The sequence below is a fragment of the Callithrix jacchus genome, chromosome 11 (assembly GCF_049354715.1).
Source record: "Callithrix jacchus isolate 240 chromosome 11, calJac240_pri, whole genome shotgun sequence".
NCBI classification, from domain to species: Eukaryota; Metazoa; Chordata; class Mammalia; order Primates; family Cebidae; genus Callithrix; species Callithrix jacchus.
In genome coordinates this window covers 87,768,573-87,787,258 of record NC_133512.1, presented here as the reverse complement: position 1 = coordinate 87,787,258, position 18,686 = coordinate 87,768,573, and the positions used below count along the sequence as shown (strand labels likewise).

The 18,686-nt window shown below is 37.6% G+C and overlaps 1 protein-coding gene across 19 annotated transcripts in view; it reads right to left on the bottom strand.

Annotated features, from left to right (window-relative positions):
* The window catches only part of ST7 (suppression of tumorigenicity 7), a 306,671-nt gene that overhangs the window by 39,090 nt on the left and 248,895 nt on the right, over window positions 1-18,686 (bottom strand). For all 19 annotated transcript variants that reach the window (XM_017975480.4, XM_017975482.4, XM_009002742.5 and 16 more), the window contains 2 exons: window positions 3,199-3,271; window positions 1,644-1,746 (listed from right to left, as the gene is read on the bottom strand). In XM_017975480.4, the coding sequence (XP_017830969.1) occupies window positions 1,644-1,746; window positions 3,199-3,271 (176 nt within the window). The remainder of the gene's footprint in view (window positions 1-1,643; window positions 1,747-3,198; window positions 3,272-18,686) is intronic.

Below are 18,686 nucleotides of genomic sequence, written 5' to 3'. Positions count from 1 at the left end.
CTCTAGTTAGGATCACAGTAAAAGATCTGGTTCCTAGATATAAGGAGCCCCCAACAAGTCAAATATCAAAAAGTTTAATAGTTTACAAATAAGTGGTGCTCAGGTGTTTTCAAAGAACTTCAAATATATAATCTCACTTGATCTTTACCACAGAAGATAGGCAGGGCTTATATTTTTATCTTCATTTAAAGATAAGGGACAACTTTGAGCTGAGAGATGCTAAGCCCAATGTCCAATGGCTGATAAATGACAGAGCCAGAAGTGTAACACAAGCTTTTGCCTCAGAATCCAGGAGTTATTGCTCAATACTATTCTAAAAGAGCCTTATTTATGCTTACTGAATAGCTCTGTAGAGAATGGCATTCAGTAAGTATTAATAGATGACCTCAGCTCACCATAATTCAGGATAATCTTTTAATGATTAGTTTTAAATTTTATTCAAAGTAGAATAAATGTTTTTATCTTAGGTGAAAATATTATATAAGAAGATATATTTATAGCACCATATGTACAATACATAAATCTACAAATACTATGTTGGTCATTACCCATTAGAACTAATGAATAAATACATCCTTATGCAAATGTGGCACTTAGTTTCCTGCTAAGTGAAAAAAAATGACCTAGACTTGAGTAAAATCCCAGGAATGATATTAGATCACTTATCTCTGTCACTCTGGATAGCAACAAAATAAAGTAGTTAACTCCATAAATCATCTCCCTCTCTCTCACTCATACCCCCGGACCCTTTTACTATCATGCTACAACACAAGTAAAACAGCCTTCCTTTGTCATTTTTCACCAGTTAGTCTTCATCAGACATTTTGCCAAGAAAGTTACAGTTTGTCATACCTGAGGTAAATTACAATAAGTCTCTTAGAGGTCAAAATGTACTTAAATAGCGAGAGTCAAAGTGCCTCTCAGCTTCATGCCTAACACAGAGCAGGTAGCTAAACATAGGTAAATAATAAATACACGTTCATCTCCTGAATGAAAGATTACAGAAATATCCTCTGCTCTGATCTGACTCCCTTGAAATTAATTTCAGAAAAAAATTGGAAATATTGGGTATTTATAAATTATTCAACCATGTGGTTAATAACCAAGACAAAGATTTTCTACTACATATACTTATTAAAACAGTACTCACAAAGCAAAATACTTTTTCATATTTTGAGGTTTTCTCTATCATTTTCTTGCCAATACTGATTAACTATCATTTATTTATAGAGACATGGAATGCCACATTAGTTGGTATTTTTTTTAACCAGTTTTATTCACAACAACATTTATTTCCTGAGTTTGGTCTATGTAAGACCATTACTGGTGTGAAATTCCTATCAAATGTGTTGACATTTCTGGGACATCTACTACTTTTTGCCAATTTCAGGCTTCCTGGCCTGCCTCAACGAGGTCTATCATTATTTACTCTTATTATGTGAAGTCTGGAATCTGTCCCAAAGACTCTTGAGTGGAGCTTTTGCTTAAAATGAGGCAAATGCCCATATACTATACAGGGCCTCAACATTTGTTGGTTGCAATTCATTTTTTTTATAACCAGTGTACTCGAGATAGGACACCATGGTCAATGAATGCTTTCTCTGCTATCATAACGAGTTCCTGTGGGAATTCCACAGACTCACTTTTGGCACATGAGGATTGAATTCCACAGCTCTATGAATGGCCTCTACCGCATTCATCTCTGCTGTGCTCAGCCCCCGCCGAGATGCAGCCTCAGGAGAGAACCTGAAAAGCAGAAAGATAAAAACCATCCAGTTGGGACCACTGCTTGGGCATCAACCTGAAAGCATCTACTTATCAAGGGCCCATAAAACCACAGCGAGCCAATGGCATGAGCTCTCCAAACTTCTACTGCATGGAACCTCTGAGTGACCCCTCAGACCGAGGCCAGCAAAAACCCCAGCAGGAGCAGAAAGCGTGCTTGCATTCTAATCATGGCAGGAGTTAAATTCAGCTGTCACGTCTCTGTCTAAATAGCTAATCTAAATCTTCTACGAGGTACCTGGTCAGGTCAGGGGAAGAGGTAGGACTGACAAGGGCAGACAGTGTAGGAAAAAGAGAAAATTAGGTTACAGAAGAGGGTACTTGGTTAAAAACAGAACTGGGGAGGATTTGAAAGGAGGCCTCCCACCCAATGTCAGTGCTGCGATGGAGGTTAAATCGTTGCAGCTTCAGCAGCAGGTGAGCCTGCTTGGGGCCATTCCGGCAGGGGGCGTGTGCATGCCCAAACTGCGGGCGAGACACCTGCCCGAGTGAATGAAAAAAACCAGACCATGCAATCTCTTTCTCACCTCACACCCAGGGCTAACTCCAGAGCTGTGCTTGGCAGGCAGACACCACAGGGGAAGCTGTGACAACCCTGGCCCTGCCCTCCCAAGCTGGAGTCGCTGTGTAGGGAGAAAAGATGTTGCAGTAGGTACTGGCGATCTACAGGATAAAAAAGAATGAAAGAAAATTACTTCGATCTTGAAGTGCACACACACTTAACAGCAAACCTGTCTGACACAGCAGAAGCTGTTTCCTGTTCTCTGCTTTCAATGCCACAGAGGGACTGTACCGGGGAAGTGTAAGAGTTTACAAACTCAAAGTAATTAAGCCATCTATGCTCTTTTCACCTGACAGGCATCCTTGGAAGCTTATGAAAATTCTATATGCCATAGTCACCTTCCTGAATCAAATAGGCAAATATCCCATTGAGATGGTAACTCAAAGTTAACAACTCCTGGGTGGGGGGATGGCTAATTTGGAGTTGATATGGCAAAGGATGAGAGATGACCATCCCCTGTGCCACATTTTACATGTGTATGACACTACCCGGTCGTGGACTGCTGAAAGGAGACGTATGTGCAAAAAACAAATAGAATGATGGCATTCTGTGTAAGTCCCAAGCAGGTGTTTTGTTATCTACTGTCTCACACACACAAAAAAAAAGTCATCTCAGAGGCATGGAATTTCAAATAAATCCCTCTTTAGGATTACTTTACACACCCTTATAATACCCAAGGATATACATTCCCTCCTTCTAATAGTGAAAGAAAACAACAGCAGGTTTTGGAAAATGCATGCTTATAAGCAGGGGTCTCATAGACTAAGAGAAACTTCCAGAAAAAGCCCTGAGAGGCAACACATCTTAATTCCAGTCAGGCATTAGTACCACCCAAGTTAATACTCACTTACTTGTCAGAAACAGCCCTTGCTTTGAGCAAAGCAGCTGTGTAGCATATTGTTGCTGACTTTGGTAAGCTTATATCTGTTGGAGAAAAAGAAAGTAGAAACACGTAAGTTTGCAGGTAACCAAGAGCAATAATTTTCAATATACTAGCATTTTAATCACATTTGAGTGCAATAAAGTGTAGATTAAGAATATTTTAATAGATACATTACACAAGAACTTCAGCTATTCCTTACTGTATCAACTACTAAGGGTAGTTTGTATTTTTGTGAATAATTCATGCCCACCAGGCTGACTCTTAAGCAATCACCTTCTATTTTAAATCATGAATTTTCATATGTTGAGTTTGAGCAGAGTATAGCTATAAATATATAAATTTAGATATCACATGAATATCCTTGATGTGAAAGACATGAAAGTGTCTTTGTCCCTTACAAAACTTTCTCAACAGGTGTATGAAATACTAATTGAAGAAAAAAATCTAGATTAAAAAAAGACACATAGCCAAATGAATGATTCTTTAGTGGTCAGAGTTAAACTAAATTTTCTTGGCATTAAGTTTCAAGTTTACATTCAATTTTTAATAGGCTTCTTAAAAAGGTAAAAGTTAAGGTCAAGGAGATATACATATAGATCTAATATATAAATAAATATATATAATTTTTAAAGGACACGTATGAAATCTTTAGAAAACTACATAATTTTTGTTCATGCAAATCTATCATAAATATCCTTTTATATGAAGCCTCACTAGTCACCAGGAAAAACAGTTCATTTCAATTTTACAAAAATTTCAGAAGGGCCAGGGTGGGGGTGGGGTTTACATAATGAGTTTACAGGAAAGTAAAAGCACAGAGTACAAGTGAGAGTAGATAAACTCAAAGAGGGCACCGCTTTGGGTGAAAAATTTGTTCTTAAATTATGATTGCATTCTTTCCAGAACAGGAGTTAGTCTTTAACACTTGGAGCCAAATTTACACTATGACACAGAAATACCTTAAATCGGAACAGGTAAAAATATGCCATTCCCAGATGCTGCAAAATTCATTCTAGGTTAGAGGAACTCTTAGCACCTGGAATGCCCTGCAAGCTTCTTTGCAAAGCTGTTTCCAACTTAGAAAGGATTACATTAAAGTAGGAATGAAAAAGGGAGGTCCCATACTTAGCCAATAGACAGAGGCAGAAGAAAACAATTTCATAAAAGAAAACCAATCTCTCTTTCAATAAAGGGTAAATACTGCCAATTCCAAGGAGATTCCTAAGGAATTTCTCTTTGAGGGAAATTTCAGTGACACTGGTAAAACACAATGATAGAAAATATCAGCACAGAATTGGAAGGAAAAGAGGTCTTTGTATCCTTGATCTCATAAACTATATTCAAGCAAAATGTCACCACCACACACACACTATATAAAATGGCGTGCTTACAACTAAGAAGAAAAAAATGTAAGACACTAATGGATTTGTCTTGTTGCTTTTCCAGCATCTAAACATTTAACAGCTTTCCAGTGTGGGGAATCAATACAGAAACAAAATACCTTGTTTTCTAGGGTATACTCATTGATTGTTATTGAAGCTAATAAAATAAAAACTGATGATACATGGCTTACTTAAAAGTTCAGACTTTTTATTTTAAAATTATCCAAGCCTTGTTTCCAAAAACAATGATCATAATTATTTGAAGGTGGCAGCACAAGAAGGATCGTCTTGTTAAGGACTTAGCTTCTCAACAAGAAAGAGCAAATTGTGTTTGATGGTTACCGAATCAATCAAATGGACCCCTTCACCCGGATAGAAATGCAGACAAAGATACAATTGAGGTGCTCCAGCAAATGACTGGAGATGCCTAATCAAAGGTGATCTTTAATCTAGAATCCTGACCCCCATTCCCACTAGCATAGGCAGGGCATTCACAACTAGAAAAATGCAACAGCATTCAGCAACATTATGACTACAGTACATTTTCTCCATTTTAAAATGTTTGCACCTTCTTCTTTACTAAGTAGTATATGTGCACAAGAACAATGCTTAAAAATAACCAAAAATTTATTTTAATCAATATCAAATGGAGAAAGAGGGAAATGTAGCTCTATGAAAACACCCCATTCCCTATTTGTGGCATGTCATTCTATTTATCTTTTTATGCTAGTAAGTTATTTTGTTCTCACTGATTAATGAAAATAGGGAAATATTCTTGCATAGCTTGTTTATTTAGATATTCTCAATGTTATTTTTTTTCTGTAAAAACATTACATCTATTTGGTAATGGCAATTTGGCTCTAAGGAGGAATGAATCACTCTAAAGAAACTGATCCTAAATTTCCCTTCACATAGAGCGTCCTGTTGTCCAAACAGATTTTGGTTTACAATTTTCATTTTTGAAAATGGTGCATATTTTTCTGCAGAGCACTTAGGCAGTATAAATGAAAAGCTTTTACACTTTGCCTACCCAGCAATTCCACTTCTAAGACTTTATCCTAGGAAATAATCATTAATGTGCACAAAGATTGTTCATCACAACATGGTTTCTTATGGAAAACTGGAATACCCCAATGTCCAATCATAGATTGGTTAACATGCTGTAAGTTCATTCACAGGGTACAATTCCATGCAGTCATTAAATCATGTAGTGGAAAGGTACTGAATGATCTGGAGGAAATAAATGTACTGTGCACCTATCAATAAGTTTATAAGTTTATAAAAAGTATGCTTTAATATTCATTTTTAAAAGCACTTATATGTACAGAGAAAAAGATTGGAATAAGCACCGAATATGGTAGACTCTCCTTATCAGTAGTTTCACTTTCTGTGATTTCAGTTGTCCATAGTCAACTGCAGTCTGAAGATATTAAATGGAAAATTCCAGAAATTAATAATTCATAAGTTTTAAATGGCATGCCATTCTGAGTAGTGTGAGGAGATTGTTACTGTCCTGCTCCTTCCAACCCAGGATGTGTGAATCATCCCTTTGTCCAGCATATCTACACTGTAGATGCTACCCGCCCATCAGTTACTTTGTGGCCATATGTGTTATCATAGCTATCACAGTGCTGTCATAATTATCACAGTGCTAGTGTTCAAGTAACCCTTATTTTATTTCATAATGGCCCCAAAGTGCAAGAGCAGTGATGCTGGCAATTTGCATATGCCAAAGGGAAGCCATAAAGTGCTTCCATTAAATGAAAAGGTAAAATTTCTCACCTTAATAAAAAAAAGACAAAATTGTACACCAAGTCTGCTAAGATCTACAGTATGAATGAATCATGTGCTAGTGTGAAGAAGGAAAAGAAAGTTGTTAGTTTTGCCACTGTACCTCAAAACTGCAAGAGTTATGGCTAGAATGCATAGTAAGTGGAATGACAGGGAGGAGCCACATTCATATAATTTTTATGACATATTGTTATAACTATTTCATTGTTAGTTCTATTACTGTTCTATTTCATTATTAGTTATTATTAATCTCTTATTGTGCCTAATTTGTAAATTAAAATTTATCATAAGCCCACATGAAAAAAATACTGTGTATATAGGGTTCAGTATTCTCCATCATTTCAGGCATCCACTGGAGGTTTTGGAACATCCCTTAAGGATAAGTGGGGACCACTCCATCAGTGGTGTTTATTTCTGGGTGGCAAGATTACAAGCAATTTTTTCTATTATCTGTATTTCCAAAGTTTCCTGTCATGTACATGCAATAACTTTTTTTTCTAACAGATAAAGATGCTAGAGGGAAGAATTCTGTTCTATAATCTGCCTGAAGCAAGTTCATGGGAAAATGCATTGGTGGAGCCAAATACTGACAGCACAGACAAAAGTAGAATATATCATATGAGGTGCTGTCAGCCTGCAGATCTATCAGATGTAACCTTCACATACTCTTGTGAAAGTTAGTGTGTTCTATTTACAGTGTGCCTGCTATAGTACATTTACCTTATTAGCTATATTTTAATCTAATATCTGCCTAACATCCAAACCAGAGGCAGGACCTGATGTTTTGGCTCAGCATTAAGAAAAACCATAAATACTGCCCTTTGGGAGAAATTATTTATGCTGCTTGCCCCACGAGCACCTTCTCTTTCATTTCCACCTCACCCCACAAAAAAAATGGTGAGATTTGGTTACTGTTGCCTGTTACAATTTTTAAACTTAATATTTTGACATAATTACAGGTTCCCAGAAATTTATAAAAATAGCACACAGAGTCTTGTACATGTTTCACTCAGCTTCTCCTAATGGTGACATTTTATATAACTGTAGCATAATATCAAAAAACAAGAAATTGACATTGGTAGACTACTATTAGGTAAACTACAGACCTTGCTCATTTTCACCATGTTTTACATAAAATCAAGTACACATGTCTATGCAATTTTATTTGATAACTACATTTATGTAACCACCACTACCAAGATACAGAACTGCTCCATTACCACAGAGGAACTCCCTGGTGCTACCCCTTTATATTTGTAGCCTCCCTGTCCTTCCTCATACATGTCCCCTGGTAATCACTAATCTGTTCTGTACAGTTTTATCTGCCGGCTATGACTTCATGCTTTTATCACAACAGAAATGGATAAAATGATAAAATGAATAGAGTGGCTGCCAGTAGTGATTGAAATGGTGGCAATAAGAACAAATTGTCTGCTTTGTAATACTGCCTGTAATTTATTCAGAAATTTTATTTTGAGAAAGCAACTCAAAATCATTCTAAGTCTGATTTTGTTTGAACACACTTACTCTGCAGTGCCCTTCTGACTTTTGTACGTGGCATTTAGCTACATTATTAGCTCTTATGAATTAGAATCCAAAGAGGAAACAAAAGGAAAGGAAATAATGAGATATCACACAATTCCATTGCTCATTGCAGAAACAAGGAATGCTAAGTAAATGTTTCTCACTTAGGCAAAGCTGAACTGCTAGCATCAATTTTTATTCCACCTCTTTGCCATCTTATGTTTTATAGAAGTGTTCTGAAAGGAAAAGAAATTAACCCAAACATCTTAGGCATGCAAAATCAAATTGTCATGAAAGCCTTTCATCAAAAGTTATAATCCTGAACTTCACACAAATGGAATCAGAGAGTATGTACTCCTTTTTGTCTGGTTCCTTTCACTCAGCACATTGTTTTTGACATTCATTTATGTTGAAGCATGTATCATTCATTCTTCTTCATTGATGAGTAATATTTCATTATGTGGATACAACACATGTTTATTCTCTTGCTAAAGGACATCTGAATAGTTTTCCCACTTTGGACTATTATGAAGAAAGTTGCTGTGACCATTTTTGTGTAAGCTTGAGAAAACTCATTTCTCATGGATATGTAACTAAAAATGGGATTATTGGATCTGAAGATAGATGTCTGTTTAACTTCACTGGAAACTGTTAGACAGTGTTCCAAAGTGGTTTCATGAAGTTTGCAGAACTAATATATGTGATAAAGGTCAGGAAAGTGGTTACTGCTAGACTGGAGGGCAGTTATTGGGTGGAAGGGAGTATGAGGCAACCTTCTGAAATGTCAGAAAGTTCTGTTTCATTCTGGGTAGCAGTCACATGAGTATATACATAAGTGAAAAATCATCCCTCTCTTCATAAGAGTTATACATGCAACTACACGAAATTTATGCCCCCCGCCCAATTGAGGTAGAGTCTCACTCTGTTACCCAGGCTGGAGTGCAGTAGCACAATCTCCCTCACTGCAGCCTCCACCTCCCAGGTTCAAGCAATTCTCGAGAAATGCCTCAGCCTCCCAAGTAGCTGGGACTATAGGTGCACACAACCATGCCTGGCTAATTTTTGTAGTTTTAGTAGAGACAGAGTTTTACAATGTTAGCTAAGTTGGTCTCGAACTCCTGACCTCAAGTGATCTGCCCATCTTGGCCTCCCAAATGCTGGGATTACAAGCAGGAGCCACCATACCCAGCCAATAAAGAATATTTTTTTAGGGTAAACCTAAAATCTTATGGTCACCTGAAGATATCTTATCTTACCAATCTGACGTCCATAACATTTTACTTGCCTTTTATCATACTGCCCGACTCCATTCTCTCTACAAATCTTTATCTAAAAATCACTTACATCTTCCATAATAAAACAGAATCTGATTATTGTTCGTCAACCTCTCAAGCATTAAGATGGTTTAAATATCTCTTCTATAGCAGTCTTCTATAGGATAAACAACTCCCGTTCCTCAAATGACGTATTCTTCAGAACTTCTCACTTACCTATTTTTGTTATCTGGCCACGGGTGATTTTGAAATATGAGAATTAATATTAGAAAACAATACTCTAAATCCCCCAAACCTGACCAGTAGAGAGCTCAGGGGAAACATGCAGCCTGAGGAGGTATGGCCACTACACGGCTCTGAGTACCAGCTAGAACGGCCCTGGTGTTGAGCAGCTGGGACTCCTTGTTTGTTCCTAGGATTGTGTGGTCAACAACTCCCTCACCATCCAATTCTATTCAAATAGACTTCAGCTAAAGTCTGGCCTTTTCTCCCTTTTATGTAAGCCATGAACATTAAAAAATATATATGAAAAACCTATAGGCAGATTTCACATCTGATGCCATTAAATTTCAAATCTTAAAATTAAATCTGAGCCATTAAATCTTAATAGTTTCAGCACATTATTCCAGCCTATTAGTCATTTTTCTGATTCAAGCTACCGCCCACAGCTTTGTTCCCTCCATACCTTCTTCCCCAGATGATCATTATCATCATCAAAATGACTGCTAACACTAACCAAGGGCTAACTGCCAGGTACTGGTGTTAATCAGTTATATACATTATCCTATTTAATCCTTATAGCAGTCCTATGAGGTAGGACTGTTAGCCCTGTTTTATAGATGGGGAAAACGAAGCAGAGAATGTTTAAGAAATATGCCAATATCACAAATCCAGAACAAATCTCCAGATTTGTCTCCAGAGCACACGATTTTAAACTATGCTATGTTGTTTCCAAGATATGATTTTTAGAAATACTGACCATGGCAATACCAATGAGAGAATCTGGAAAGAGGACTCCAGAGATCACCCTCAATTTGCAACAGTCTGCAATGACATGTCTGCGACCACCTATTAATTAGGTGTTATATCCACATTGCCCCATGGTGCCTGATAGGACAGCATTTAAAATACCACCAAATATTTTGCTTAAATAAAGATGTAAACACATTTATGGTTTTCTCCGCTTTCAGAAACACGAAGAAAAAGGCCATTAAAACTAGTAAGATAAACATTTAAATACTATTAAGAATATCAGTATTTTCACAACCACTATCTCATCTGTGTTTATTTGTCACAATTTTCTTTACAAATCCATGTCAGATCCCCAATTACTTCCTTTTTTCCTGTGGTCAAAAACCACATAGTCATTTCTAGAATCTGGTTTGGACTGACTTATTTGACAAAATTCTTTTCAAAAGTAAAAAATATAAAAGGGAAATATAAAATAGGAATGAATAACTGTACCTCAGTAACATATTAATATGATACTTTCTGCTCAAAACAGTACTACCACAGATACAGACAAAAAACTGAACAACAGTACAGGACTGCCAAGATCAACCTCCCTAAATGTTTTCTTTTATAGGTGAGAAATATGGTCCCAGCAAAGCTAAATGATTTTCTTAAGAGCCATACAACAAATTAGTGGCAGAACTGACCCTGAAATACCATGTCCCTGTCACTATCCCATATTGCTAGTGTGATACTTGCTTCTGCTTTCCCTATCATCATTCTCCTATACTTTCTTCACTGTTTTATTTGGGCAATAGAGTCATACATTAAATCCTACAATGTGTGAGATTTTTGCTTCCTCTGGTCTTTAACCACCCTGAAAACCTGCTTACAAGTTTACACCTGACTTGTATGTATTTATTTAGCTATTTGTCATTCTGATCTTTTCATACACTTTAATCATTTATGTTTCCTTACACCTTTATCCATTGGGAGTAATTGCATTTCAACTTTTAGTCTTCCATCCTTCACGAACCATTTACCTGTTTTAAAAAACACTCTATATCCCCTATGCCAAATAGTCACAGCACAAAGTAAGTTATATTAATTGAAACTCCATTTGTGGGTTCATGTTTATCTTTCCTCTGAATTAAAATAAACAAATAAAAGGCTAGGCATGGTGGCTCACACCTGTAAGCTCAGCACTTTGAGAGGCCCAGGCAAAGGATCACTTGAGCCCAGGAATTCAAGATCAATCTAGGCAACATAGTGAGGCCTCACCTCTACAAAAAAATAGAAAAAAACTAGGCAGCCATGGTGGTTCAAATCTGTAGTCCCAGCTACTTGGGAGGCTGAGGAGGGAGGATCACTAGAGCCTGGGAAGTTGAGACTGCATTGAGCTGTGATCATGTCACTGTATTCCAGCCTGAGCAACAGAGCGAAAGAGAGAGAGAGAGAGAGAGAAAAGAAAGCAAGCAAGAAAAGAAAGAGCATGGCTTTCACTTTTTGCCACTTTTGTTTGTTTCAGATTCAAGGTCAACCTCTGCCTAATGGTTCTTTTTTTTTTTTTTTTTAAAAACTATAGCTACAGCATAACATGGTCTCCTTCTCTTAAGCTTCTTCCTTTTTGGTAAGAATTAAATCCATGATATTATTCTCATGCTTTGTCTACTTTAGTAGCAACTGAAGTAACAACAAAGCAGGAATTTTTCAGATGGTTTGATTTTAGCAAGTGATATTTATACAGTTATTCACATCATGTCTTCTACTATCTCCAAATTCACAGCTTTTATAGAAAATACAGCTGGACATGCCACCTGTTCCCCTCTTCCACATTTTTTCTCCTCATGTCATTGTTATGACTCAGCAGAAGTAGGTAGGCACTGATGGGTTGCATGGGTCCTGGCAGGTTCTTCACCCTTAGTTATACTCCCTCGAAAGATTATCTGTGGGTTATGGTGAGTCTACATAGGGCTCAATTTTCTGTAGTTAAGAGATTATCAAAGAGCAAATGAAATAAAGTGGCTATCGTTTAAAATAAGAAGTTTTGTCACCCAAGAGACAAGTTTCTGCACTAGGATTCCCATTTGTTGCTTAAGGAAGAAAAACAAAATTCTAACTCTTTTATATCAATGTTCAGAAAAGCTCACAAATGTCTCCCTCCAGGACAGAATGTGCTCCACTGTCGTGTCTGAAGTCACCTCACCAGCCCTCTGCAGTGGCACTCCACTCTTCTACACCTGAGTGCTTTCACACTGATCTCTCAAGTACCTCCACTCAAAAGGGGACATGGTGTGTATGTACTGGACCACTCCCTTCACTCTGGGCCTTCCTCTGCTCAAATTGCCTCCAGCCTCTCCAGAGCCCATAAAATAAAATCCAAGCTTGACGCAAAGCCCTTAGAGGTCTGCTCCCACTATGCACCTCCACCCACTGCTAACTTACCCAAGGCATCTTCAGCTCTTCACTGCATCCCTCCTCATCCCTCTGCTCTAAGGGATACAGAAAATTCTCCAAATAAGCCATGCCAATTCTGCCTCTGCACCTTTCAATATGCTTTCCTTGCCTCAAGAACTTTTACTGTCCAGTTCAGACACCACTTACAAAGGGAAGGCTCCCCCCACTCCACCTTGCCGTGAGTGCAGTGCCCCTTCCATCTTGGGTTAAAGTGTATCACTGTCTTTATATTTTTTAACAACTGTTCTCTTATTTCCCTGTCCTATGTACATGGTGTGATTTAGGAGTAAAAGCTGTGCTTCTTCATCACTTTGTACCCACAACAAAAAGTAATGTCTGAAATATAGTTGGTGCTCAGTGTTTGCTGAATGAAATCCTAAATTAATCTACTAACATCTCAAATAGCTTGTGCTGCCTTTGATTTGCAAACATTTACATCTAATTTAGCTCCTGGAAGCTAAAATTGATCAATGTTGTATGTTCTAAAAGGGAGTCAGAAACTTGTTATTTCTCAACATGTGTACTGCATTTATCTTTGCTTACAGTGTTCCAGCAGAGTGCATGAAATTGTATTGGTGCTCTAATCTAGATGTCTATTTGAAACAGCAGTGGAATGAAATTGTGGGGCAGGAAGGAAAAAACAATAGAGTAAAAACTGAAACAAGGTTGAAGAAAAGTAGAAAAACAAGGGAAACCACACCTCTCTGACTCCTTAAGGACCCGTTATTAAAATGAAGCTGCTGAAAGAAAAGGTCATCTTAGGGAGATGACTCTTGAATTTTCAAAAGTCATAAGTGGTTCATAATAGCCAAACTTTAATTCAATAATCTTGGAAGAAATGTCTAATTATGAGTAAAACTATCAATTAGATAGGCCTCGGAAAACTTACAGGGCAAAACTTTAGACAGGATAGAACAGTTTTTCATGATAACTTTTTGACCTAATATCCTTTTGTTCATCTCCCAATAATAATAATCAAGATGTAGTTTTAAAAGGATCATTACTATTCTTATGCATAAGAATAGAACTGAGGGTCAAATTCTCATATATATGATTCTAAAATTTTTTCAAAGGTGGCAGCAAGTAGATATATAAATCCAAAACCATCTCACAAATGAGAACACTATGTCATAGTGAGATCTTATTTACCGAGTCACTCACCAACCACAGATGTTCCCAATGACTACCCTAGGACACAGGGGTTGAGATGAAAGAGGCACAAGCTTGCTCTCAAAGGCTTTCTTTCTCTGCACTCCCCACAGTTTGTTTCAAACAGACTCACTGAGCACTGATTCATCTCGCTTCACCTTAGTGTTTTTTTGGATTTTTGTTTTTTAACATCTTCCTCCACTAGAGTGAAAACTTCTTGGTGACAGAGAATAGAATATATTTACCTCTTAATTCAAAACTCCTAAAAGTTAGTACTTCAACCTAAGGATTTGATAAATTCTTGCTGAAATAATTTGAAAAAAATTAACCTATTTATTTTCTGTTATCCTTTAAGATTATGAAGTACCAAGTATCCCTTTTCTTGCTCAGGCAACAAATTGGTATCATTTCTCCCAGATACACTTGAAGCTCCTATAATCCAATATATTTGGCCTTCACAGATGCTCTTGGAAGCATGAACCAATCAAACAAACAAAAACAGAAAACAAATTTAAACAGCAGTCCATTTCCCCTTCATAACCTGTTTGTGGATTGTGATGTGTTCTTATACTGTGTGATTAATTTCTCAGTTTACTTGTTCATGATATGATGCAAAGAAAACAGAAATACAGGATTCAGTCCTTAAATTTTTGTTGGTATTTTTTATTCCAGGCAGCATGAGTTCTTTTTGCCCCATTTTCAAAAGCCAATCCAAGGTTTCCAAACGGAAAAATTTCACTGAAGAAATAAAAGGGATTGATACACAAGAACCTCAAAAAGATGTGCCACCTGGGAGTTCAATGATTCAATTGGGAAATTCTACACGACCTTAGTAATTTTGGGCAGGGGGAGGGACAGGCAATACACATTCAACTACACCCAGAAAAATTTGTCTTATGCTACAAAGCCAAACACCAGATGTTATTTGCAACTTTTGGACGGGATTACCCTAGAAGTGTCAGAGGGCCCTTCTGTGGCTGGTGCCCTGAGGCTAAACACAATAGTTTCTGTGGCAGTAATGGCTGGCTGGGGAGGGATGTTACCTTGGTAAATTATGATAACTGGGCAATAAGGATTACCAAACCCAACATAAATTTGGAGGGTTTGTGCATGTGCCAACTATGTGGATTACAGATGTATGCATTCAACAAAGGTCTTCCATTATCAGAGACAGAAGTTTGTCGTGCATACAGTCCTCATTAAAATGACATCTATTATCAGAACTTCCGCTCAATGCAATATATAGTTCATCCCCTGACAGTCTATCATTTGTTCTAAAGTAACCTCAAAGGCCCAGCCCTATTGGCAGATCTACCTCTTGGTGTCCAATGTGGTTCGTTTGCCCATCTTTTACACAAGAACTCTCTTGGAGCACTTGACTGGTATCTGTGATCTTTTCCGTAACAACCAGCCCAGGGAAAGGAGCTGAACTAGGTTTATAGTCTGTCACTAGAAACTGATAGCATACCAAATCTACTTTCTAATATGCAGCCTAATTTTGTGGTGGGCATTTTCAGAAGCTGCTTGTGCCTTTGGCATCAAAATTCACATCTATATAGTTGACTGAAAAGTACTGTTTTGGAAGTATGGACAGCCTGACACTTGAAGTGTTTGACAAATACAGATTTTACTCACTGGACATCCAGATATCTCAAATCCTTCCTATTTTTACTTATTCCTCAAACATAAATGGAAAACAGCCTAACCAAAAGACAGGGTATCTAGTAGCCAGTTCAAACAGACTATGATGATAGCTGAATAACTTATGCTGGTTATAAGGCCTTGGGCAATGAACAAGGTTTACAAAATTTTTAGTTATAATTACATGCTGACTCTGCAAAACAGTATCAGCAAAAGGCTTTTTCTCTGAATAGTCTCACGTAGAGTGATTCCCTAATGACTTTCCTTAGAACTTCTGTTTTCAATCTACTGAGATGAAAGTATTTCCTCCAATGTCAGAAACATGTCCTGTTCTAAAAAAGTATACCCTCTGCAAATTACCAGATGGCAGATAATAATGCTAATTTAGGATGGGCTCGATGGCACCAGTAAAAATGATCTTGATATAGCGGTTGCATTTATATAACTTTTGTGACTGTAAGAAAGACCAGCTGTCCCTAGTTCTTTTGAGAAAGAAGGGAAGGAAAGGGAAGTTTCTGCCCCAAATTTAGAGCAATCACTAAATGACTCAATGGAGTAAATATCCAAAAGCGCTTAGATCTTTATTTCCACAAGGACAAACTGTTCAGAGGCTGAAGTTGCTGTGAACCCAAAGAAGTAATTTTTTGTTTAATCAGGAGTAAAAATCACTGGCATTTCATTTTTCAGCTTTCCAAAAATATAGATAAAACTAAGAATTTTCATTCTTATCAGATATCTATTTATATGTCCTATTAGATCCATAATTAATATTAATAACAAGTCATAACACTGTCTTTTTGCAGGGCGCAAGCCTGGGCTCTTATCCTCTCATTGCAACATTTTATATATGGTTTTCCATTTGAACAAGACTAATGAAGAACAGTGGTGAAGTTCAGGAGTGGCACTTTTGGCTCTTTATAATACCAAATAATATCTAAACTCTTATTGTGTGTGCCACACTGTTCTTAACACTTAACATAGATTAAACTACTTTAATCCTCACAACAAATTACCCGCTGTGTGATGTTGGGCAAGTTATTTAGCCTTTCTAAGCCTTGATCTCATTTCCAGAGAAAGAAACCAAGGCTTGGACTATTAGGTAATTTGCTCGAGCTCCCTCAGTTGGTGAAACACAGAGCTGGGATCTGATCCACCTCTTCCCCACCACCCATGACTGCCTTCTGGTATCCCCAAGGATCACTAACTAGAGACAGGCAGAACTAGATGCTCCCAAACATACCTTACAACACTCAGACCTGCATTCACTTGCTCTATGAGATTCTTCTAAAATTGAAATGCACAAATGACAATGAATAAGAAACACACAAATTCTTTTCCACATTCCCACCCTAATCTTCGGGACTTAAATTTTCAACGTAGGTGGCCTATAAACTTCTTTGAAAGGCAATCCAATGCTTGTAACAACTTTTGCAATGGTTTCTAAAAGAAGGTTCTCATGACTTAATGATCTTGAAAACATTGCTGTCTTTATAACAAATGTATGACTGAAGAAAAAGATAAATCTCAAATTAAATGAACACCTTACATCAAATCCCCTTTGTAATTAAAAAAATCAGATACAAGTTGATTGAAGATGGGAAGCCGTATTTTGAAGATAGTTTCAGAAAGACAAGCAAACAATGATGCACTCAGTTCTTAAAGAATGATTAGAAAGAAATTTTAAAAGACAATGTGGCATCACTGAAATTCTGCACCATGGCTTCAGCCCACCTAATTCATGCCTTTGTAAGATGAGTGAGAGAGGCCCAGCACATCACTTTTGGAAGGCTTACATTTATGGAAAACACATGGGATTTAGAGCCAGCTGGATCTGGATTTGAATCCCAGCTCTGCAGTTTTCTAAGAATGTGGTCTTGTAAGTTATTTAATCTCACAAAGCCTCAGTTTCTGCATCTGCTAAAATGGTTAACCCTCCTTGCACGGTTTTAAGGGTAAAGCTAATTCCAAGCTAATAACATGCTTGGCACAGGGTAGGTTCTCAATAAAGTGTGGCTAATACCAACAAGAAGAACAATGGTATTAATAAAAACAAATAAATACTTCCAAGAGCAGAGTGTAAGTGTGGTGGTTAAAGGCATGGGTTTGGAGTCAGACGACCTTGGTTTTAATTCTGGCTTTCCTTTCCTTGTAGAATTCACAACACATTCAATGAAGTTGTTCTCAGTCGATCACTATTCTGTCATAACATAAAACCTATATGACTTTACTTTGATATTATAGGCTCTTCCTGTGAGCAAGTTAATTACCTTCTTTTTGTACCAGTTACCATATCTGCAAAATGGGGCTAACAATAGCATCTACCAAATATGCTTGTGGTTCAAATCATGTCTGATACTGACACATTATAAGAACTCCATAAATGCTAGCTGTTGCTGCTGTTATTTTAGTCACTGCGTGAAGAACATTATAGAACCAGGACCAGCCACCTGGAATAAAACTGCCCACCTATAATGTTGATTCACAAATTGCAAATACAACAGTATGAAAACTCCTGAGGATAGCAAACAGTATTTTAGACTAACACCTGGAATAATAAAACAATAGAAGTTATCTCAATGGCAAAATCAAAATCTGACTACAGACTACAAGGAGATCTGACCAATCAACTGGTAATCCTTGAGGGAAAACAGGAGTATATGATTGTCACTGATTTCCAAACTCAAAGCCAAACTTTTTTTTTAAGGTGGTGAAGAACAATGAGACAAGGGGAATATATTTTGCCTCTCCTCTTTCCCCCAAATACATTCTTCACCACCCCAAGGCACCCCAGTGCCTTGCCATTTTTCTTTCCTTTTTCTTTTTTTTTTTTGAGACGGAGTTTCGCTCTTGATACCCAGGCTGGAGTGCAATGGCACAATCTTGGCTCACTGCAACCTCTGCCTCCTGGGTTCAGGCAATTTTCCTGCCTCAGCCTCCTGAGTAGCTGGGATTACAGGCATGTGCCACCATGCCCAGCTAATTTTTTGTATTTTTAGTAGAGACGGGGTTTCACAATGGTGACCAGGATGGTCTTGATCTCTTGACCTCGTGATCCACCCACCTCGGCCTCCCAAAGTGCTGGGATTACAGGCGTGAGCCACCGTGCCCGGCTGCCTTGCCATTTTTCTAAATCTTTTTACAAAGGTCAGAAAAGCAAAACTAATCCCACTGTGTTCCCAGCATACTACTTAAAAAATTCAGCCACGTAGCAAATGTAATAAAAAAGGGCTGCTGTACCTATAACCCACCCAAAAAACAGCTACCCAACCAGAGCATTCTAATTAGCA